Consider the following 22261-nt stretch of genomic DNA (forward strand, 5'->3'; position numbering starts at 1 on the left):
ACAAGGATCTGGGAATTTAGATTCTCTAAAGCAGTCTGTGAAATTTGATCCCTTTATTTTGTTAAAAATCTTTTAAAAAGCAACTTTGTTTGGCATTTTAAACTAATTTTAAGAACCACAGCTCAACTTTAATGTGAAATTAAGTTTCACACAGGTGGAATTAGGTATGAGTACACATTTAGTTGAAACACAAAAACTAATACACAGTTAGGCAGAATTGTTAAACATTATGGATTTATGTGGCAAATCACAGTGAAAACTATTACATTTGTTTAGGATTGTTAAAATGTCATTCCTTTACTTAACAGAAACATTATTTGGAAAATCAAACATTTTCCTTGCTCACTTTTCTATTTCCAATTATCCAGACCTGGAAAGTCTCAAAAGCAAAATCCAAAGCTTCCCAAGCTTTGCATAAATCATGCATGCTACCCCAAATCTACAAAAACAAAAAATGATTGATCAACACTCAGACTGCTTCAATATACGGTTAATAACGCTTCAAATCACTGAAATAGCACATTCCACTTTTTATTGTAGAAAAGCTTTTTTGGACACCAAGCTGCTAAGCAGCTCCACATCAAATAAACAAAATCTTGAATTTAACATTAAATCTTTAAAATACAAAGATTACATAAAGGATTTTTTTTAAAATAGCATTAAAGCTCACAATGAGGTTTGTGTTCATATCCTAAATAAATTCTTGGTGATTTCATGGCGAGTCCTGATTAGTTTATGCAGTTTAGGTCAGAATATGTGATGTTCAGGCTCAACCAACAATAATTTAGGTACATTTATCTGAACTGAGATGCACTGGTAACAAAATGTTACCAAGTATCTTAGGTCTAGTTTCTGGTACAAATATATTTGTACACTAAAAATAAGACAAAACTAACTTACAAGTAAATTTTAGCGAGATACAGAAGCTTGTTTTAAGTCAAAAATCCCTTGGAACTAGTACCTTTTTATCCGTATTAAATAATTATTCAATTAAAACAAACTCCTATGTCTTGCTAAAAAGTTACATGTAAGTTAGTCTTACTTCAAATATAGTAAGATATTTGCACTGGAAACTACACTAAAAATACTTGATATTTTTGTGTTTTTGCTGTGTAAGCAACGTTTCCTCCAGGTTTATAAAAACCAAACAAAAAATATGTAATAAAATAAATATGTTGTAGTAGCTTAAACTAGAAGGCTACTTTCAAACCTGAGATACAAAGTAATTACTTTGCTTTAAAATCTCAACATTATATGAAATATCTATAAATTTTTATAAAAAGAATGAAATTAGATTTCATTTATATACAATAAATGCTTTTAAATCTCGCTCATGCTCAATGTTTCTAATTAAAACAATTTTCTACTTGCTGCTAATTTAGTCTACTGACTGAAACTGATGTGAGTTATCACTGAAATGTTAAACCAACTGCTTCTCGATTGGCTGAATCATCAGTGATGTCATCCGAAACTTAAAAAAAGTCTCAACATCTCATTGGCCTGGACTATGCTGTCAGTTGATTGGCTCGTAGCCCGTTCCAGAGGATTCCCGCTTCTTCGCGATTAAGACGTAAACTCCGCCCCCCAGCAGGAGGAGGATGGGAATCCCCAGACCAGCCGTTAAGATGCCGATCACCATCGGGGAGAAGGAGTCCACCGGAGGGGAGCCGACGCCCACCAGCATCGTCCTGAGGGAGACGGAATACATCGATTTAACGACAGACGGATCAGAAACACTAAATAAAGAACAAATAGACGAACTAACCAGCTGAGGAACATGGTGCTGTTGTAATAAGGCTCTCCAGCTATGCCGAAGCTAACGTTCAACCCAATGGCTGCTGGGTCGGAGTAAAAAGCTTTGATCAGAGCCGATGAAGCTGACGTCGAGTTCCCGCTCTGCTGCTGTGGGTCGGAGTTACGACACGGCGTTGCGTCCTCCAGGGTCGCATGGGGCGTCCGGTACGCCACTGGCTTCCACTGGGCGAAACCCAGGACGTCTGAGCCATTGTTCGGTGAAGACACCCATTGAGACATCTGAAGGAGAGGAACTACAGCCGGTTAAAGGGCAGCAGAACCGGTCGGTTTACACGGTAACCCCCGCCTAGTCACGGTCCAATATTCATGTAGTTTTCTGTGGAATGTGACTCCAAATAATGCACGGAAAATTAACTTGTTCACTTTTTTTTCAAAAAAAAAAAAAACGAAAAAAAAAAAAAAAAGAAAAGAAACAAAGTACTTTAAAATAAATAGTTTTGTCACCTGGAATATCGAAGGTGTGTACTCGTCGTCGATGAACTGGTGAACGTTCACTGTGCTCAGTGGATAAGCCCCGCCCACCGCCTGCAGCTCCAACACGAACCTGGACATATTGGAGCGGGGCGGCAGGCCGTTAAGCCACACCTCCAACTGGGAGGAGTTAGCAGAGTGGAGGAGGCGGGGCCAAAGGTCGGCACGCCCCTCTGAGCCAAACACAGACAACTGGAAAACAAAAAGGTAGGAAATTTAAGGCAATATGAAAACCTATAATAATAATAATAATACTGCCTCCATCTTATGAATATCACTCGATTTTGAGTCATAACACTGATATATGTAAGATACTTTAACAACATTATAGGAAAGACAACAGGGACGATAAACAGCTACATGAAAATTAGATTATATTTTAATATACCAGAATTATGTCATAAATATTATTACATTAGCAATAATAAGAGCTCAACATTATTTGTGCACCACCATATAATTATGAAAAATCTTAGTAAAAAATCTGGAATCATCCTAAGTCGATTTCACTTCACATAATTATGGTATAATTATGATATAACTAAGTCTTTGTATTTCACAATATAAAACACTTAAGCCTTAATTATGGGATAATATTTTATAGTACAAGGATCAGGATCAAAACTCATTTATATTTACAAAATAAGTTAAATTTGAGAGTCAAATTTAAAAGCTATTTATTAAATTTACTTAATTTTTATGACTTTGTATCAAATCATAAAAGCTCTGAATTTTTCCTTAACCATCTAGAGAAATAATCCAGCGATAATAATAATATTATTATTATTGTTGCTGATTGGAGTGACTGTCCTGGGTCGTCCCAGTGTCCCACCTGCAGGCAGAGCGACCCGTTGCCGGACCGTGTGGGAGACCCGCACAGCGTCGCAGTGGAATCGGACAGGTTCATCCGAGTCCAGATGAAATCCTTCAGCTCGTAGGCGGGGAAGAAGTTGGATTTCTCCTCGGCAGTGTTGTTTTCATCATTGTACTCCAACAGCTGAGAGAAGAAACAAAAAGGTTTTCCAGTAAACACACCGTCAGGTTTGTTCTACAAGGGTAAAGATTGGTTCTGACCTGGCTGAAGACAATGGCGGTGCTGTACAGGATGCTGCTCTGCGGCTCCACCTTTAGGCTGCCGCTGGTATTACGAGCCAAAAACTCAGGCCAGTTCACCTGAAAAACAGACACATTTAGATACCTGACAAGTTAAAAAAATAAATAAATGTATGATATGACTTATTGTGGCCTGACATTATTTTGCTCTTGATTTAAGACAAGAGTAAACAAGACACACCTCATATTCTGCTTTAGTTAGCGAACATTTGCGATATTAAATAGTTGTAAAGATGCTTTCCATGCTCTTAATTAAAAAAATAAATAAATAAAACATTAAAGCTTCTTCCCCACTTTAATGCCAGTAAACATTTTGATGAGGATTTGTTGGGCTTATCTCAAAAGATGAAACATGCTAACTTTACTAAGCTTTGTGTAGTGATAAAAATAAACTAAATACTTCTAGAACAATCAGATATTTAAGACAGTGACCACCCGATTAAACAAGCTAAAGTAGCAAATTAATGTATAATAATTGTTATTCCTTAGGCGTTTCAGTGCCGATGAATCTTGTCCAAACCTCGACAGTAGATGAATTAGAGTTGGTGTGAACGAGCAGCAGTGTTGGCGCCCCCTGGCTGCAGAAGAGAAAGTGCAATGTGTCGTTTCCGCCCACAGCTCTCACATGAAGCAGCTCACCGCCAGAGGGCGTCGAGTTCGGGTACAACTTCACAGTCAGCTGAAGCACAGAAGAAGAAAACAAATCAGCAACGACCAAATAGAGGCACTGATAATGTCATTATCAGTTTATAGAGTACATTATGATAAGATCGTTAAAGTCAATGCAATTATTTCGACTCTCAGGTCACATTAAGTGTTGTTTTTAAACATTTTAAATCAGTATACAGGGTTTTATCCTGCTTTCCCCACACTAATGGCATCTAAAAAATTAATTACAGAAAACTAAACAATTATCAAGAAGTTTTAAAGAATCCCATTAAAGAAGAGTGAAGGATTTCAGTCTATTTTTCTGTTTAATAAACACTTTCACTTCCTGTTCGTCACTGCTGTAATTCAGTCCTTTAACGCGATTAATTTAAAACATATTCGGCGTTTGATTATTTCATTACCTCTCTTTTGTAAGAATCTCCTCCGCTGAACAAACTTTCACACGAACTAAAAACAAAAATGACTAAAATCACGAAAATTCCGCCGGTCCCTGCAGGCGCCATCTTTGTTGTGACCGTTGTGCGGTGAGTCACATGACCGCCTCTTTCACGTCAGCTGACTGCTAGAAGCCCCGCCCACATACGTCACTACGTCACCTACTGCAGGAAATAGAATCTCAGCAAAAACATTACAAATGTTCAAATCAGTTACTCGACAGCAATGGTGAGTGGTATACTTATGAGCATTTTATGAACAACAATAACAGAGAGATATCTCAAAAAGAATTTGAAATGGTCATTAAAGCTGTTCCTCATAGTTTGCTCTGTTTAGCACAAACCAAACATCCAAACGATTTCAACCTTCATGACTCAATTTCAATTGAAGGAACTAATGTAATGAATAAGAAATTTACAAACGGGTTTATTAGAACACACAAACTTTCTCCACTCCAATAAGAAAACATAGATGGGATTATCTGAGCAAAAGGTTGTGGAGTGCAATATTTTTATTGCTTCATAAATATATAATTACCAATAGGATCAAAGAATTTTAATTCAAGATTCTACATAGATATTATCCAGTTAAAAATAACATTTGTCGCTTCTCTCCAGATGTCAGCAACAACTGCTGTTTTTGTCAGTGTGAAGGCGAAAGTATTGAACATTTATTGAACACTACAATATTTTGGTCGGGCTTGCAAAAACTTACAGAAAAAATTGGAAAAAATATTGATTTATCAAATTTACATATTGTACTCATCTTTAACAATTCAACTTTTTCTTCAAATGAAATATATATAGTGATATATATATTATAAATAAGGTGGAAACAGAAATACCAAAAATTAAACCTTTGGTGAATTTAGACAAATAACACCAATAAGTCCTCAAAGATGCAGTAACTTTTATAAAAATTATTTCTGTGAAAGTATGGTATAAATCCTGGGGGAGGATAAAACATTTTTTTATTTATAAAAAAAAAAAAAAAAATCAACATCTGTGCCAACTAGAAATAACCAATCAGAACCAGGAGGCGGGTCTAACTGTTGTCAATCACCCACAAAGTGGCACTGCTATCCCCTCCTGCAGCTAACGTAGCCTGTTGTGAATGCTAAGGCTAGTTGGCATGGTCACAGGTGACAAAGAAGCTCATTTAGCAGCTTATTCATGAGGATGATTGACAGCACCAAGACTCTCCTCTAGGCTCTAATTGGTTGTTTCTGGTTCGGAGCAGTGCGTTTGTTCAGACAGCAACAGTAGCTCGACTTCTGATTTATCTCAGCAGACTTCAGGATTCTTTCTCTCCAGTCTGTTTAGATCCATAAAAGCTTCAGGCGCGAACAGAACCAACAGAACTCTGGAGAAAATAAACTTTTACATAAGCAAAACCAGCAGACAGGCATCAGGTTTCCAAGATTTGTTTTTATTAAGTTTCAGCGAGTCATCTGGTCCCCACACATGCATACATACAGAGTTTAAACACACACATCCACTCACACACACAGCTGGAGTGACTCCGATGTTCTGGGTCAACACAGGTCCAACTGGACCTACTCGGCGCCGTGTCCTCCCATCTGCTCGTCTTTGTCCTTCTTCTTATGACCAGAGACGATGTCGTCGATGCGCAGCAACAAAATGGCTGTCTGTTTATCACAGGAGAGAATGGTAAGAGCTCAGAGTAATAACGGCAGCGGTTCTGATCGGGCTGCGGCTCTGACCTCCACGGCGGTCTTGTAGGTCTGGGCCTTCACGGCCAGCGGCTCCCAGATGCCGAGAACGGACATGTCAGACAGACAACCGGTTTCTCCGTCGACGCCCCAACTGACACTGTTCTCCTGGGTGTGTTTGGCCTGAAAAGACACGGCGACCTTTAACCCGCTGAGCTCCACAGGTTTAAAAAGCAGGCAAGATACCGTATGTTCCAGAATATAGGTCAAAGGTTGTTTGCTTTGGGTTTTTTTGGCTGGCCCTGCAACATATTTATGTGTTTTTCCTCTTCATGATGCATTTTCTGACTGATGCATTAAATATTCATTTATACTGATGGACACAAACTAAGGATTAAACAGAATCGTCAACTAATTTAGTAATCGATTAATCGCTAATTGGAGTATACAGACTCAAGAAAGGAAATTTTGCTGGGGGGGGGACACTCAGAGCAGCAATTAAGCCAAAACTGTACAAAAATATATATATTTAAGATAACAAAAAAGAAATTTACATGTTTTACCCAATTATTTCAATAATGTATTAATCATGACTAATCACGATTAATCACAATTAATCGTTTCAATTCTAGTTTAAAAAAGTCTCCAGTGGTTAAATGAAAAATCTGCAGAATATGCCTATTTTTAAAATCTGATTATCGTCACAATAATTGATTTTCTCAGCTCTAGGGAGGCCATTATTTTGGACTTTTACCCTCAGCGATGTCAGCACTCTGATGGTGGACGCTCCACAGTTCTGGATCAGGGTTCGGGGGATGACCTCCAACGCCTGGGCCACGGCGCGGTACGGCCACTGCTCCACACCGGTCAGAGCGCGGGAACGCTCCGTCAGGCGCTTTGACACCGCCATCTCCACAGCGCCACCTCCTGGCAGCAGGAACGGGTCGAGCAGCACGTTGCGGCACACCTGCATGGCGTCCTGCAGGTTCCTCTCCACCTCCTGCAGACCGCACACACGGTTACACACCGAACCAGTCTGCCAGGCTGATATAACAGGTAGAGGGCGCTCTCACCGCCAGGATCTCCTTGCTAGCTCCTCTCAGCAGGATGGTGCAGGCTTTGGGGTCTTTGCACTCTGTGATGAAGGTGAAATACTCATCCCCGATCTTCTTCACCTCGAACATCCCTGCCTTGAGGCCAATGTCTTGTTCACGCAGCTCATCTGTCCGGCTGACGATGTGAGCGCCACACGCCCTGATGAAGAAAACATTTAAAGGTGATTTATCAATGTTCCTTAAACAGGTTAGGAAAAAGTCTATGGGCTACACAAAACAGTCGTTACATCTGGTCACGCCCCACAAATTAACGTTTACAATCACGTGTAAAAATGGTTACAAACAAATATGAAATTATACAAATGTATTACTTTGAAAAGCATCAGTAAAGCCTCCTGCACAAAAAACAAGAATGCAGCAAGTGGTGTCTGAGCATTAAGTCACCAACAAAACACTTGTCTTTTCCAGCAGCCATTGTACAGCAGTAAAACCAGCTGAACAAAAGTGCTGGCGCTCAGCTTAGGTTGCTAGGTAACCGGTGGAATTCTGCTGGGGTTGCTAGGCAACGCTGCAGTGCTCAATGAATGTGACTTAACATTTCAAAGGTTTTTGAAACAGCCCGTTTTCCAGTCACCAAAAAACATGAACTCATTACCAAAAACCACCTTGGTGTTATTTTATTTTTTTTTAAAGCATTTTGTCTGCTTTTAGACACAGTTGAGGCCCAAACAGAAGCATAAAAAAATATATAAATTTTGCATCGTCACATCCACTTCCTTCTCAAAGTTGTCATTTCATCTTTAGCTGCTTTCCATGCTGGAGATCTGATCATCTTATAGACTTCAGACGTGGTGGGAAAGCTGGAAGCACACTGCAGCGTACCTGGCAATGCGGTTGTTGTCAGTCTTCCTCACACGGCGGATGGCGGTGATGTTCGCCTTTACCAGGTAGTGCTGAGCCAGATCTGAGGAAGGAAAAAAAAATGTTAAAATGGCAGAGGAGCAGAAACAAAGCCACATGTTCAGGTGTGACGGGCTTCAGTACCTGAGATGCCTTTCTCAGTGAAGACCAGATCTGGTTTGAGGCGGATGATGTCCTCACAGATCTGCTGGATGTACTCTTCCTCCATCTTTAGGATCCTGGCAAAGTCTTCCTCCTTGGTGATCTCGATGTCAGTCTATGACATCATATGAAATGATTTTCATATGAATAAGTTCAGAAAAAAACAGTTTTGAAATGCTTTAGATCCATTTCATTTTGAAATGGTGCGACAGGTTTTTATGTATTTTCACGTATCTGTTACTGATTACAACATTTAGTCAATTTGTTAAAGTTATTGGAGTTTTTTTTGGGGGGGGGGTGGAAGAGGGTGAAGCTAAAACAAGATAGTGTTTAAAAAAAAGCAGCTGCACAATAATTAGCTGATTTTCTCCATTTGGCCTTTGGAAAATATGGATTTTTTTCACTAATGCACTCTACAACAAAATCGAAGGGACAGCCAGGTTACTTTCTTTTTGGTGCAATGATTTTTACAAAAACATAGTTTCAAGTAATACTAGAATATGTAACATCAGTCGGGACCGGATTGTTTCGAAAGTCCAATGGAAGTCGACTCTCATCCAAGCCATAAAAGATGAACAATCTGGAAGTGTTCAAAGCTGCACATTTCTTTAGTTGTAGTATTTGGAGAAGTATGTAGAATAATTATCTAGTTAAGCTTTCTTCTCATTAAAACTACTTTTTTGTAATTTTAAGACATTGTTCTGGTAAGATTGGATCTTTTTTCTGCCAATATTACAACTATATTTCTGTAATCAAAACTTCTCATAGCTTGTCATTTGTATTAAGTTAATTTATTTTTTCAGAAAAGAGCAAGGGGGAATAAAAAAAATCAATTAAAATGGCTGGTTATAAATGTTTACCTGGCTCTCGCCCTTCTTGTACTCCAGAGAACAGTCGAGCAGGATGATGCGAGGGTTTTTGATCATCCGTCTCATTCTGGGGTGAGTCACGTCTTTGTTGATCATGACGCCCTTCAGCACATAGGAGTCCTCGATGATCCCACCTGGAACCTGAACGCACCACAGGAATTAGAACAAGATGCAGCTTTAAAGCAGCTATAAACAAAATGCAGTTATTCTGAAAATGCTCCTCTAGTGATCTGTTACAGAATATTTAAGGTTAAGTTTTCAAATAAGCACAGAAGTTCAAGTTTAAAATATTTCAGGATTAAATTTAGTCTATATTTAATTTAGCAATTTACTTGAAAACAATTGAATCAGTTCAATTCTCAATTGCAACAGTTAACTGATGTAGCAGCAAGCATGTGGCGACAGTGGAAAGAAACAAGTGTAGTTCAACAGGAAGTAGCCACTTCCATTAATTTGGATTATCATAATAAAGTGTTATATTACTTTACAATGTGGAACATGCCTGCAGTATTTATATTACATAATATACATGGAAAACATTTTTGGGGTTAATATTATGGTTTTTATGATCATTTAGAGCCAAAACAAATATTCAGATTAACTGTAATTTTAGTAAATTATCATTACAAAAAATAAAAACAAAGACCAATCATTTACAAAAAAAGGAATCATTTTAAGTAACATATTTGATTAATGGCAATGCTCTAGATCATGTTGCAGGTTTATATCTGATGAAGTATTTTTGAATTTAATTGAATTTTCTACACCTGCTCTTGTGTTGTTCAGGCTGAGTGAATCCTGGCCGTCTCACCTTCTCCACCTTGGCATACTTCTTGATGTCGATCTCTTTGCGTCCGTTCTCCTCCAGCTCGACGGTCCGAACGGCGTCCAGCGCGATGCTGCAGGCCAGTTCTGACCAGCGGCTCAGAGCTTTGGTGTTGATGGCCGAGTGAACGATCTTCAACATCATGGAGCGATCTGAAGTGTCCACTGGGGTGCTGCAGGAGCAGAGACAGACGGTTGGTGATCTGCTTAAAAGTCGCCTACTATGCTTCCATGAACAGGTTGGCTATGCAAAACATGTTTGTTACATTTTTTTTTGCATGAAATCATTCTTAGATAATGAGATTTTAGTCTGGTCAGTTCTGTTTTAGGGCATCTTTTCAATTCCAATCCAAATAAGCTGCTGGCCACACTCCCCAACTCAACGTTTACACTCAAACGTGGAAAAAGCTGGAAAAATATGCTCAATTATACAGCCTTGAAAAGCATTAGTAAAGCCTCCTGCGCAACCAACAAGAATGCAGCAACTTGTTTATGACTGGTAAATAACAACACACTTGTCTTTTCCAGCAGCCATTGTACAGCTCATGCTTAGGCCTGTCATAATAAATTCTGCTGAACAGTAAATTGTCCCAGAAATTATTGTAATAAATTATAATACTGTTGTTTTGAGACCATTTTCAAGTAATATAATTATCATCCAGTTTTTAGTAGAAAGAGATAAAAGAGAAAAAATAATAAATCATACATATGGAAATTATTGAGTTTGTTTTAATTTATCATGTGATTAATTGTTTTATTGCAACAGGTCTACACATACAGAAGTAAAAGCAGCTGACCAAATGTTCTGGAGCTCTGCTTGGGTTGCTAGGTAATGGGGAGAAATCCACTGGGGTTGCTAGGCAACAGCACAGGAATGTGATTTAAGATTCCACAGGTTTTTGAAACGACTCATTTTCCAGACACCAAAAAACATTAAATTATTACCAAAAAAATGAAAACATATTTTAAGCACTTGTTTTTAGAAGCAAGAGAGATAAAATGACTTTACAAAAATATGAACTTTGCACACCAGGTGCCCCTTTGTCCTACAGCTCTCATTTTATTTTTGGCTGGTTTCCTGCTGGAGTTGTGACTGAGAAAAGCTGGTGTCTACCTGACTTCCTTCAGGGTTTCCAGCATATCCTCCAGAGCCTGCCTGTAGGCACTGATGATCACCGTCGGATGCATCTGCTGCTCCAGAAACTGCTCAGCGACGGCCAACATCTCTCCAGCTGGGACACAAAGAAAAATCATTGATCAAATCAGATCCTTTTTTTAAATTATTATTATTTTAAAGCAATATTCTGTGGATTTAAAAAATCTAAATCCTTACCCAGAATGATGACTGAGGTGGTGCCGTCTCCCACCTCTTCATCCTGCGTGCGGCTGATCTCAATCATGGACTTGGCTGCTGGATGCTGCACCTGAATCTGTTGCCACAGACATGATGTTTGGACGAAAACAAAGACAAACTGCTGTAATATCCATGTTGGACATTTCCAAACTGTCCAAGCTGAGGAAGTCATCAGTGACCCTGACCTCTCTGAGGATGGCGTTGCCGTCATTCGTCATGACGATTCCTCCTGTGGGGTCGAGTAACATCTGGGAGGAAGAACATGGAGGATTACTGACCACTGCAGACAATGGACGTAATGAGGATGTTGGAGCACACTCACCTTCATCATGGCCCGCGGGCCGAGGCATGTTCTGATCACATCTGCAATGGTCTGAAATAAACTGGGCCGTTAGAGACAGAACCACAACCAGAACCGTCATGAAGTTCAGATCTGTAGTGAACAGATTCACCAGCTGCGTTTCCATCACAAATGTAAGCAAAAGTTTGTCAATATTCCACTAATGTCGAAAAAACGCAAATTAGCAGTTGCGGTGCTTAGCCCCAAAACACTTAATAGAGAAACAATTCTTTGATGTGGTTTCGTTAAGCAGATTTATTTTTGAAATGTCAAACTGCACAGTTACATGGTCAATGGAAACGCAGCTTGTGTCTGACCTTTAAGAAGCAGAATGATGTTTTAGGAGAAATATTTAGTGGAAATCCACAACACTGTGGTTCAAACTGACCTTTGCAGCGTTGATGTTTCCTGTCTGGACTTTACGTCCCGACTCTCTCTTTATGTTCTGATCTGGAGGGGGGAAAAAACAGAGACGTTAATAATACTGCATGATGTGGCATCAGGAAGAAAAAACTTCATTTAAGATTAAAGTGTCATTTAGTTAAGACTTTAACAAGATTTCTGCAGGATTACCAACTCAAATTTAATACTTTTAAAGAAATCAGTTTCTGCTACTAAAACTAGGCATCTACAGTAAGAATCAAAGGTAGTGAAACTCCATTCAATTTGACTAACACACCACTGGCACACAGGATTTGCTTTAAGCAATATTCTGCCAGATATTGCATTCAAGATATCATACAATTACAATATTGCTCTGATTACTATAATTTGATGTGGTTAATCAATCTTTCTCATCGTCATAAAGTCTTCACAACAATTCTCCAATGCATTTTGGTCACTTAAGTCTAAACCAGGAGAGCAGGATGTCAGTCCTATCCATTTTATTTATAAAGGACATAAAAAAATGTTTTTTATTGCTGTACAGTGGGGCATATATAACCAAGACAATAGTAAAATAAAAAGACTAAAAGTAGAATAAAACATACTAAAAATACAACAGAATTATAAAATAGAAAACACACCAATGGTCAGTGAAAGATTGTTGGATTGGCCAGCAGAGTAAAAATGTATTGTATGAATGATTCTAATAAATATTACAGTTAGCATAAATGATATATTAATTTAACAATAGTATTTATTGTAGCTTTTCTGTGTTAAATTAAAGCATTCTAATTTGTGCTGTTCTGGTTTCACATTTTTGTGCAAATGGAAACTACCTGGTACTTATAACATTAAAGTAAAATTCAACCCAGTGTCGTTTTTTTCACTTTCTAATTTTTATTTGACACTAAAATTTAAAAAGTGAAAAATTATACAAGTGTACTGTCCTGTATTAATGAAATATCTTAAAATAAAAAAACAAAACATCTATTCAGTAACATAGTTAAAATATTAAACGCTAGTATATCAAAAATTATTTTCCTAATAATTTAAAATAGCTTGGTTGCATTAAATACCCAACACAGTCCAATACAGCTTAGACGTTTCCTAAACTAGTCGAGTTTCTTGCATATATTAACTACATGCCAAAAACAAAAATTATAACCGTGTTTAGAACTCAATGTTTAGTACACATGGATACAAAAACATGTATGTCTGTCAGTTTTCAGCCTTACAGGCACATGATCATGCTGAGTAACGGTGACAGTTAGCTCGATTTAGCTTAGCTTAACCTAGCATCTCCCTCACGCTTTTCTTCGCCTCTAAGCTAAAGATGCTAACACCGGCTGGGTGGAGACGTTCAGTGTGGTGATGGTCGTGTAGCAGGAGCTAACAATGCTAACTCCAACTGAGGAAGTGATGCGAACAGCATCAGCCTGGTTAGCACATGCTGCTGCTTAGCCGCTTTGTGCTTCAGCCGCTCCGCTCTGAATGTTAACGCCAATAAAATGAGTGGTACCACAACACCAGCCGAACACCATTTCTAACCTACATAATAACAAGTGAACTTTAGGTGAATTTCAGTACTTACTGAGCACTAAAACCTGCTGGCCGATCATTTTTGACAACGTGCACCGAACAGCAGCCGCCTGGAAGGTTCTGGGAGGTACGGCGAGAGGAAGGGAGGGTCAGAAAGGGTGGACCCGAAATATGGCCAATCAGCGACGAGAATTAATTTGATTGATACATTAATCCACCAATAGAGTGAATGAAATAAATTTCACACGCAATCCGCCTTTTAAGGAGAAAATCTGTACGAGACCCCTTACAAATTGTATTAAGCTGTTCTTGTTTCTTAAAATATATACCTTTTAAAATGTTTTTGAGATATTAAAGATATTAACATTATTCTTCACACCTTTACATACACATTCCTGGTAATTTAATGTTTTAAGAATATGTTTATGGGTTTGCAGAGTTAATAAATCAGTTTTTTAGTGTTGAGGGTCATTATTATATGTTGAAGTAAAGAAAATAAAAGGAGAAACAACAATACATGTAACCTACATTAATATTCACATTTAATAATAACAAAAAACTTAAAACAGATTTTAATTTAAAAACTGCACAAGCTCTTATTCAAACAGCCAGATGTGAGTTAACAGTTTATTAAACAGTCCCAGCAAAGATTACAGAGTAAAAAGGCTCAGAGCAGAGTTCAGGATCAGTTTCATCACATCTGTTACTTTGTCACGAACCTTAAAGTCTCTCGTGAAATATAAATAAATACAACAAAGCACCATATACAAATTGTACATGTGATAAATAAATATAGCATTCAGCTTGGGTTAAAATACAAATAAATAAACCCAAAGCATATGTGATGGCTTCATAAATAAATAAATACATAAATAAATCTAGTGAGGCAACATAAGAAATTATTTTGGGCATAAAGAAAGAAATGTGGGCGGACTTGGTTCTGTGGAGCTTCACACTGATTCTGCATCAGGTCCATCAGAGAGACCAGAACTAACTCTGTCCCTTTGTTTCTCACTGACATCGTGATTTATTCTTTCTCGGTTAAGATCGACGGGTAAACAAATGTCACAGTTCCTCCTTAAGCCCGGGCAGCACCAGATTGTGACTCGCCTCTTGTTTCAGGAACTTCAAGAAGTCCTTCAGCTCCCGAGCTCCCTGGGAAAAAAGCAGGAGACGTCATCAAACCTCATGAGACGACCCGCTGGACCTGAGAGAACCGAACCCTGCCCGGCTGAGAATTACCTGGTACCGAACAGGATCGTCTTTTTTACCCACTGGAGCAAAATAAATGGTTGGAAAGCTGGAAAGAGGGAAAAACAGCATAAAACAAAGATCTGCTGAAAGTTTTCCTACCTCAGTAAACTTCTTAAATCTTTTTCACTTTACAAACACAAACTTTAATGGATTTAATTGGCATTTTATATGATAGAGAAGCAAATTTGTGCACATTTAAACTACAAGCCATGCACTCACAGATGCACTCATAGATGAGAGAAAAAATAAAGACAAATGAAAGAAAGCTGCAAAAAGTCTAATTTAAAGTTGAATCTTTTTACCCCACATGCAAAACTATCCAAGTAAATCACCCTAAAAACATCCACAGTGAAGCCCGGTGACAGCAGAATTATGCTGTGGGACTATTTGTTCAGCAGGGACGCTAGTCAGAGCCAATGGGAGGATATATGGGGATAAATAACAGACAATACTGGAAAAACAGACGAAACAAACAACCAGAGCTGAAAAAATGTGGTAATAAAATTAATTACATCATGTTGGTGTAAAATGACCAGGATAATTTCTATCGTAACAGAAATGATTTCTGTCACGATAACAAATTTTGCTGGGCGATTAATTGTCCCAGAAATCACGGCTACAAACAATAATATTGTTATTTTGAGACAATTTTCAACTAATAAAATGATAATGGCAAAATAATGCTTGTTTTCCCTCTCAAAGACGAATAAATTTTAATTATGTAAAAAACATTTTAAACTGGAACTGGAAAACATTTTAAATATCCAAAATAAAGAACTAGATGTCCAAAAATTATAAATAAAAAATGAATAAAAACCACACACAACAGAAACATTACATAAAATGGATTATTACGCCCCGGTAAACAGAATTGCCATTTTAAAAAATATGATCAGAATATAAATTATCGAGCTTATTTTAATTTATCATGCCATTAATCAAATAATAGCTTATTGTGACTAATTAATGATAAATAAGCATAAAAATGAGATAAACTTTTGCAAGGAACAAAACCCACGAGTCTGGTTATTTCAGAAAAACATAAAAAAGCTCCGCAGTAACAGGAAGTGGTGGTAGGAAGTGAAACCTCACCCCTGGACATCGTATCCCAGCGGGACGTCGTTATCGACGGCGTTCATCTTGGCAACGACGACGTTTGGATCAGAATACAGCTGAGAAAACAGAGGAAGATTATCAATGCTGTCATCATATCAGTTGAATAAAGACGCAGTTCGGCCAGAAGAGGTCTTAAAATTATGAGAAAAAAAATTTAACATTGAATAATTAATTTTTTGTTATATTTTATGTCAGAGTTCTCTTAAAAATGCTTCATTCTCCAAATATTACGACTTTATCCTGGTAATATTAAGACTTTTTTCTTGTAACATCATCATTAGCCTGACCCTTTTATTTATTTGCACCTGAATTCAAACTCCAAATAAATAAAAGCTGCTAAACATGCTTGTCAAACAAGATGGCTGCCCTCAGCATGATGACATCACTCTGAACTATGGAAACCCAATGATGGAAAAAACCTTGATTTTCCAAATATTAAATCCTCAATAATTCAATAAATTGATTACATTGATTGACTGCCAGCCGTAGTTGGAGGTGTGGACGATGAGTTTGTTGCAGCTAAATCCGTTCAATGCAATAAAAAAACAAAATCTTGTACCGTTTCCGCCAGCTCCCTGTAAACCGGTTCCAGCTTCTTGCAGTGTGGACACGACGGAGAGTAAAACTGGATCAGAACATCTTTATTTGGATCGTTAACGATGTCATCAAACGACTCGGCAACCACCACCTGCAGAAGACAAGCAGAGGTCAGAGGTCACAGCAGAACCTCCACAGGTCATTCCATCAATCACTTAAAGCACTTTCAGTGTTAAATTAGAATTTAAAGTTCATTGAGTTTTGAGAAAGTTTTCTTGCATTATTCTGCCATTACTTGAAAATGGCCTCAAAACAACATTATCGTTTATCGCGATAACGTCTGGGACAATTTATTGTCCAATATCAGGCTCAGGGTCTTTTTTTCTTTACAATCTAACAAAATGTAGAAAAAAGTGGATTTTGTTGCATTTTCCTGCCGAGTGAACGAACACAGCCTTACTGTCCATCTCACCTTCACAGGAGCGGCGTTCTTCTCCGGTACCGGTTCTGATCGGATGTAACGCTTCAGACGACCTGCGAAGTAATCCTCCAGGAACCGCTCCAGCGACTGGCCGTCCCTCCTGAAACGCACGCCGCCACATTCAGTAAGCAGAAAGCGACCAGACGCAGCGTCACGCGGCCCTGGTCGGCCATGTTACCTACGTGAACTCCTCCCTCATGGTGTACTTGTGGCCCAGTTTGGTCCGGATGGTGACGAACGGCAGCTCGCCGCCGTCCACCGTCCCCAGGCCGTAGTCGTCCTCCAGTTCTGCCTGGAAGTCCCTCTTATTGGCTACTGAGAAGATTAGGCCACGCCCACTGTATTTGGAGGCAACCTTCATCACCCTGGCAACAAGCATGAAGAGGAGAGAGATGAACATTTGTTTCTACAAGACAGACAAACTCATCTTCATTTTGGGCCATAGTGTTCTTAAAGGGCCGGTTGCGCCAGAATCTATTGACATGTCAATAAGAAGCTGTTTGCTTCAGTATTCAGTGTTTAACAAAATGAAATAACATCCAACATCTTTTCACGCTGATCAGACCAACCAGGATTTATGATTGTTTTCATGGCAAGTTAGAAATATTTGTAAGAGCTGATCAAACCAGGACCCAATAATCGATCAGAGAGAAATCAATCTGTCCAATAATCCATCTGCTCATCCATCAGAGCATCCATCCATCCATCCATCCATCAGAGCATCCATCCAAGCATCCATCCAAGCATCCATCCAAGCATCCATCAGAGCATCCATCCAAGCATCCATCCATCCATAATAGTCAGCTTCACCTGATCAGTTGTTGAATGTTTGTTTTCAGAGATTTAAATATTGATCCCTGAACAGTTGATCTGTCCTTCGCTGATCAAACTAATGAATATCCAAACATGACAGCTCTGATCGTCTGCTGAGCCATAAGTACATGTCCATTTCAAAACTTGACACTGAAATGCTTCAGATGAAGGAATCAAAAACCATTGCTTGTTTGAGCATTAAACACTCTGCAGAAAGACTCTGTAGCCTGCATGCAAACACAGAAACCTATAAATAAACCCGTCTTGTGTGACGGTGTGTCACCTGTTCCTCCAGTAGTTTGACCCCCGGACATTGTGATGGTAGTCCAGGTCGTAGTACGCTGTCAGCAAGTCACGAACTCTGAGGCGGTCTCTGTTCTCCATAGTCATGTGAGGACAGAGACCATAGCTGTGCACAGAAAAACAGAGAATAAAACCAAGTAAAAAAACAGATTTCCTCTTTTATCTGCAAAGTAGACAAAGGCCCACATGTTGTCTCTGATGAAGCGTCTCAGAGAGCTGATGGTCAGGTAATCGGTGAAGACAACGACGCTGTCCTCGAAGGCGTTGGCCAGTCTGGGAGGCCTGAAGAGCAAAACGCTCCTGGAAAAAACAAGAAAACGGAGCAAAATTATTTAATTCTGCAAACTGTTCTCAAGATGTGTAAATCTGCAAAAACACAAAATCTTACCAAGTATTCCTAGTGTCTAGTGAAAATATCTTTGTACACTTGAAATGAGACCAAACTAACCTATAAGTAACTTTAGAAAAACAGCTTGTTTTATGTAAATACTGCTTTAAAATGTCTTGTTATAGCATACCTGAAAATGGTAGTAGCACAACATTAACATATTTTTATTCAAGTAAAAGTAAACATTAACTATCTTAGAAATTACTCAAGAGTATAAAAGTATTTGGTAAAAAGTCAACTCTAGAAATGATTATCTGATCAAAACGTCAATTATTTAATATTTAAAAACTACATAATCAGATAGACCAAAATACAGCTATGTGGATATTTTGGTATTTTAAAGACCAAAATGAAAATAATTCATTTAAATAACATAGTTACATGTGTGTCAAACTCACATTATTTCAATAAAAACTTGTGGAATTTTAACAAAAACTGCCAGTTTGTATCTGGATTTTCTGGTTAAATCAAATTGTTGTTCTTTGTTCAGTAAATTTACTTATGGTGGGCAGAGAATCCAGAAATTTACTGAAGTAAAAGTAAAAAGTACAGTGTAGTAAAAATACTCCTAGAAGTATTTTTTTTCAGAAATTTTACTCAATTAAATGTAACTGAGTAAATGTAACTAGTTACTACCCAACTCTGACTAAATAATTTATTATTAAATACAACAAGCTCCTAAATCTTCCCAAAAAGTTACTTGTAAACTTGAAATAAGACAAAACGAATATATTAGCACTAGAAACTGGGCCAAAGACACTTGGTAAGACATTGTGTTTTTCAGTGTTGGTGTCTGAAAACTCACTCGGTTTGGGTTTGCTCCTCGGCGACCTGCAGGTCAGTGATGTGAGCAAACCTGAACTGTTCTCTCAACAGACCGGCCGCCTTCAGGAACTCATCCAGACGCGGCGCATCGGTACCTGAGAAAACACCTGGAGAACAAAAACACATGACTATATGAGAGAGCGCCCCCAGCTGGACCCAGCCCAAAAGGACAGGCGGTGTCATACCGACGATGCTGGCGTCGTAGTTGTTGACAAAGTTCTGGAGGTCTTCTTTACTCTTCAGGTGGAGCGAGTCTGGACCAGTCTGCTTCGTCATGTAGTGGTAGATCCCACCTGAACAAACATGTCAACATAAATCAGTGTTTTTAACTTTTTTCCCAAAATAACTTTTATTGGGTTTTCAAAAATGCTTCCAATGAAACAGAAAAAAAAAAACATTCTCTCACGTTGAAGGAAATGTCAAGGGCAAATAAATTGTCTTTCCTACCAAGCCACTTATTTATGAGATATATAGACAATGTATGAGAAAACCCAACAACAAACAAAACAACAAAGGTTTCTCTATTTTTTCAAGGGTTAGCCCAAATTATCTTACTATTATGTGTTTCAAAGAATACAAACTCAAGTGTGCAGTTCACGCAGAACAAAGAAGTGAAGTTGACAAAGATGATGGATACTTCATTAATCCAGTTAATATTTTTTGGTTTTACTGGTACTCTTAATCTTTTTGCATAAATATATTAATCTATATATTTATCTTATTATTATTAGAACCTTGAAACAAAGTCTGTCTACATCTGTGTCTAAATCCATTGGAGTGATTATTTTTCTGGACATATGATGTCCATCAGGATATAAATCTAGGATGAACAGCTGGTTTTACACCTGGTGTAGCCTCTAGTTTTTAAATTTTAAATCTGTTTTTCTTGTTTTATGTTTTTACTTGCAGAGCGAGGCCCATCATAGGGAGCAGAGTCCTTCCCAAACCTGAAGATCTTCAGAGTCGGATACCCAGTGACGCCAAAACGACCACAGGTCTCAGAGTTAGCAGTGCAGTCCACCTGGCAGCCAGAGGGAAATGAGTCAAACCTCTATTTTTCTGTTTGTGATGATAACATCAACAGCAACAGCAACAATATTAACAAACCTTTGCTAACTGAACGATTCCTTTCAGCCGACCCGCTGCTTTTTCAAACTCTGGAGCCAGTTTCTTACAGTGGCCACACCTAAGAGATGGGAGGGAAAGAAACCAGACACGAGGAGAGGTAAACAAGTATGGAGTCAACCTTAATTAGAGGTGTGTACCGCTCTCTGTCTAGGCCCAAGTCAGACTCTGATCCCACTGAATCCAACGAACTCTAGTATCTACGTTTTGTTTATAAGTGATGGTTGGATGGAGCAGGAGATGGACAGAATACTGTAATGTTGCCACTAGCCGAGACAGAAAACTAGAGGTCTAGACTCACTGGTGGGTCCGCGTTCTGACCCAGATATCTTCAAAGTGATAAACAGCTTTTCTTTTTGGATCAGTGAAGTGCACAAGAAACAGTAACATTCAGACGTTCACGTATAGACGCAGCTGAAATGAGCTTCGACAACAAGGTGCATCTTCTACTGCATTTAAAGAAGTCAGTAGATGGGGGAGCATTTTACTTTGGAGGATTTTCAGAAATTTACCCCTGGAACAAGATCAGAACCTCATGCAGGATGGATGGACTGGAAATGGATGGATGGATGGACTGAAGATGATTGGTTGGTTGGTTTGTTGCATGGGTGGATGGATGGATGGGCTGAAGTGGTTGGGTGAATGGATAGATGGACTGAATAGAGAGGGATGGATGAATGGTTGAATGGGCAGATAGACGGGTGGATAGACTGAATGATTGATGGAAGCCGGATAGATGAATGAAACAAAAGAACTAGTAGAGGACAGCTTTATAAAAAACGTTTAATATCTTGCCCCAAACCGCAATAGGCATTTAGCATGGATGCTTAGTTTCAAAACCTAGTCATAATATTCTTGTAGCTAGATAGTAGTTAGAGTATTTAATCTCTATGTATGTAACTTTAAAATCCAGATAATCTGAAGTGGAATTAATGAGAAAATCCCAGGAACCTACAGCGGCATACGAAACAAATCAAACCCACTGACTATTTGTCCGGAGCTCGGAGAAACGGTTACCATGGAGCGTAGAACTTCACCAGCATGGTATCGTGCTCCGTTGCCAGGTAGTCGAAGTCCGCGTCCCCGAGCTCGAGCACGTCTCTGCGCGCGCACAGGGCGGTTGGACAAAGAGACACCAGCGCCAGCGAGACAGCGGACAGGACAGGGATAACGGGCATCATGAGGAAGACAGAGCGGGACCGAAATGTGACGGGAAAATTAAATAAACACGAAGGAAATTGAGCCGTCACTGAGCGGGGAAGACTGTCGCTACATTTAGCGTCAAGCTACCTCAAAATACAGACATTTCCGGTCACACCTAGCAAAATAATAGTTGACTGTTTAACAATGATTTCTTATTTTTATCTCTCGACGCCATCTCTTTAAAAAGAGGTACTCGTTACTCTCAACATTTGCACTAATTTAACATAAAATTATTCCAAATATTACTCTTTAATTTGCAAATCAAAGTAACGGCTTTTAATTTGAAGTATGAATGGCTTTCGATAGTTTCTTCTGTAACATGCCAATAAATATACAACTGCCAAATAAAAGGCGGGACATACGGAGAGAAATGCAAAAATCTCTTTTCTGATTGGTCCTACGACATGCAAGCGATGTGATGTAAGCACGCCATTGGTCAAACAGAACACCAATTTTAAAGGTACAGACCTTCACTTTTTATGAACAAAATCTAAAATATATTACCCCCTAATTATATTAAGTATGCATAGATAATTATATGAATAACCAAATACATTTATTTAGTATTGGGTAGAATTTCTTTTAAACATTGGGAAAGACGAATTTGTAAAAT

At 38.6% G+C, this 22261-nt stretch overlaps 3 protein-coding genes across 3 annotated transcripts; all 3 read right to left on the reverse strand.

Annotated features, from left to right (window-relative positions):
- Nucleotides 1-217: 217 nt before the first annotated feature.
- glmp (glycosylated lysosomal membrane protein) lies at nt 218-4673 on the reverse strand. Its single transcript, XM_007566477.2, has 7 exons — nt 4470-4673; nt 3920-4078; nt 3361-3459; nt 3119-3283; nt 2260-2478; nt 1766-2034; nt 218-1688 (listed from the first exon to the last, which is right to left on the reverse strand). Exons 1-7 carry the CDS (start codon nt 4569-4571, stop codon nt 1514-1516), a joined length of 1188 nt encoding a protein of 395 aa, XP_007566539.1. The 5' UTR covers nt 4572-4673; the 3' UTR covers nt 218-1513.
- Nucleotides 4674-5910: 1237 nt separating this feature from the next.
- On the reverse strand, nt 5911-13765 carry cct3 (chaperonin containing TCP1, subunit 3 (gamma)). Its single transcript, XM_007566478.2, has 14 exons — nt 13656-13765; nt 12069-12130; nt 11663-11713; nt 11526-11588; nt 11320-11416; nt 11101-11218; nt 9973-10159; nt 9153-9302; nt 8275-8407; nt 8113-8194; nt 7249-7429; nt 6930-7175; nt 6227-6358; nt 5911-6151 (listed from the first exon to the last, which is right to left on the reverse strand). The coding sequence occupies exons 1-14, from the start codon at nt 13681-13683 to the stop codon at nt 6059-6061; spliced, it is 1623 nt and encodes a 540-aa protein (XP_007566540.1). The 5' UTR covers nt 13684-13765; the 3' UTR covers nt 5911-6058.
- Nucleotides 13766-14453: 688 nt separating this feature from the next.
- LOC103147914 (protein disulfide-isomerase A3-like) lies at nt 14454-21758 on the reverse strand. The gene is made up of 13 exons (XM_007566479.2): nt 21463-21758; nt 20428-20506; nt 20224-20341; nt 19506-19613; nt 19301-19427; nt 18294-18407; nt 18088-18213; nt 17174-17356; nt 16983-17091; nt 16533-16661; nt 15950-16029; nt 14846-14903; nt 14454-14758 (listed from the first exon to the last, which is right to left on the reverse strand). The coding sequence occupies exons 1-13, from the start codon at nt 21624-21626 to the stop codon at nt 14669-14671; spliced, it is 1485 nt and encodes a 494-aa protein (XP_007566541.1). The 5' UTR covers nt 21627-21758; the 3' UTR covers nt 14454-14668.
- Nucleotides 21759-22261: the final 503 nt, after the last annotated feature.

Source organism: Poecilia formosa, unplaced genomic scaffold, assembly GCF_000485575.1.
Source record: "Poecilia formosa unplaced genomic scaffold, Poecilia_formosa-5.1.2 Scaffold192, whole genome shotgun sequence".
NCBI classification, from domain to species: domain Eukaryota; kingdom Metazoa; phylum Chordata; class Actinopteri; order Cyprinodontiformes; family Poeciliidae; genus Poecilia; species Poecilia formosa.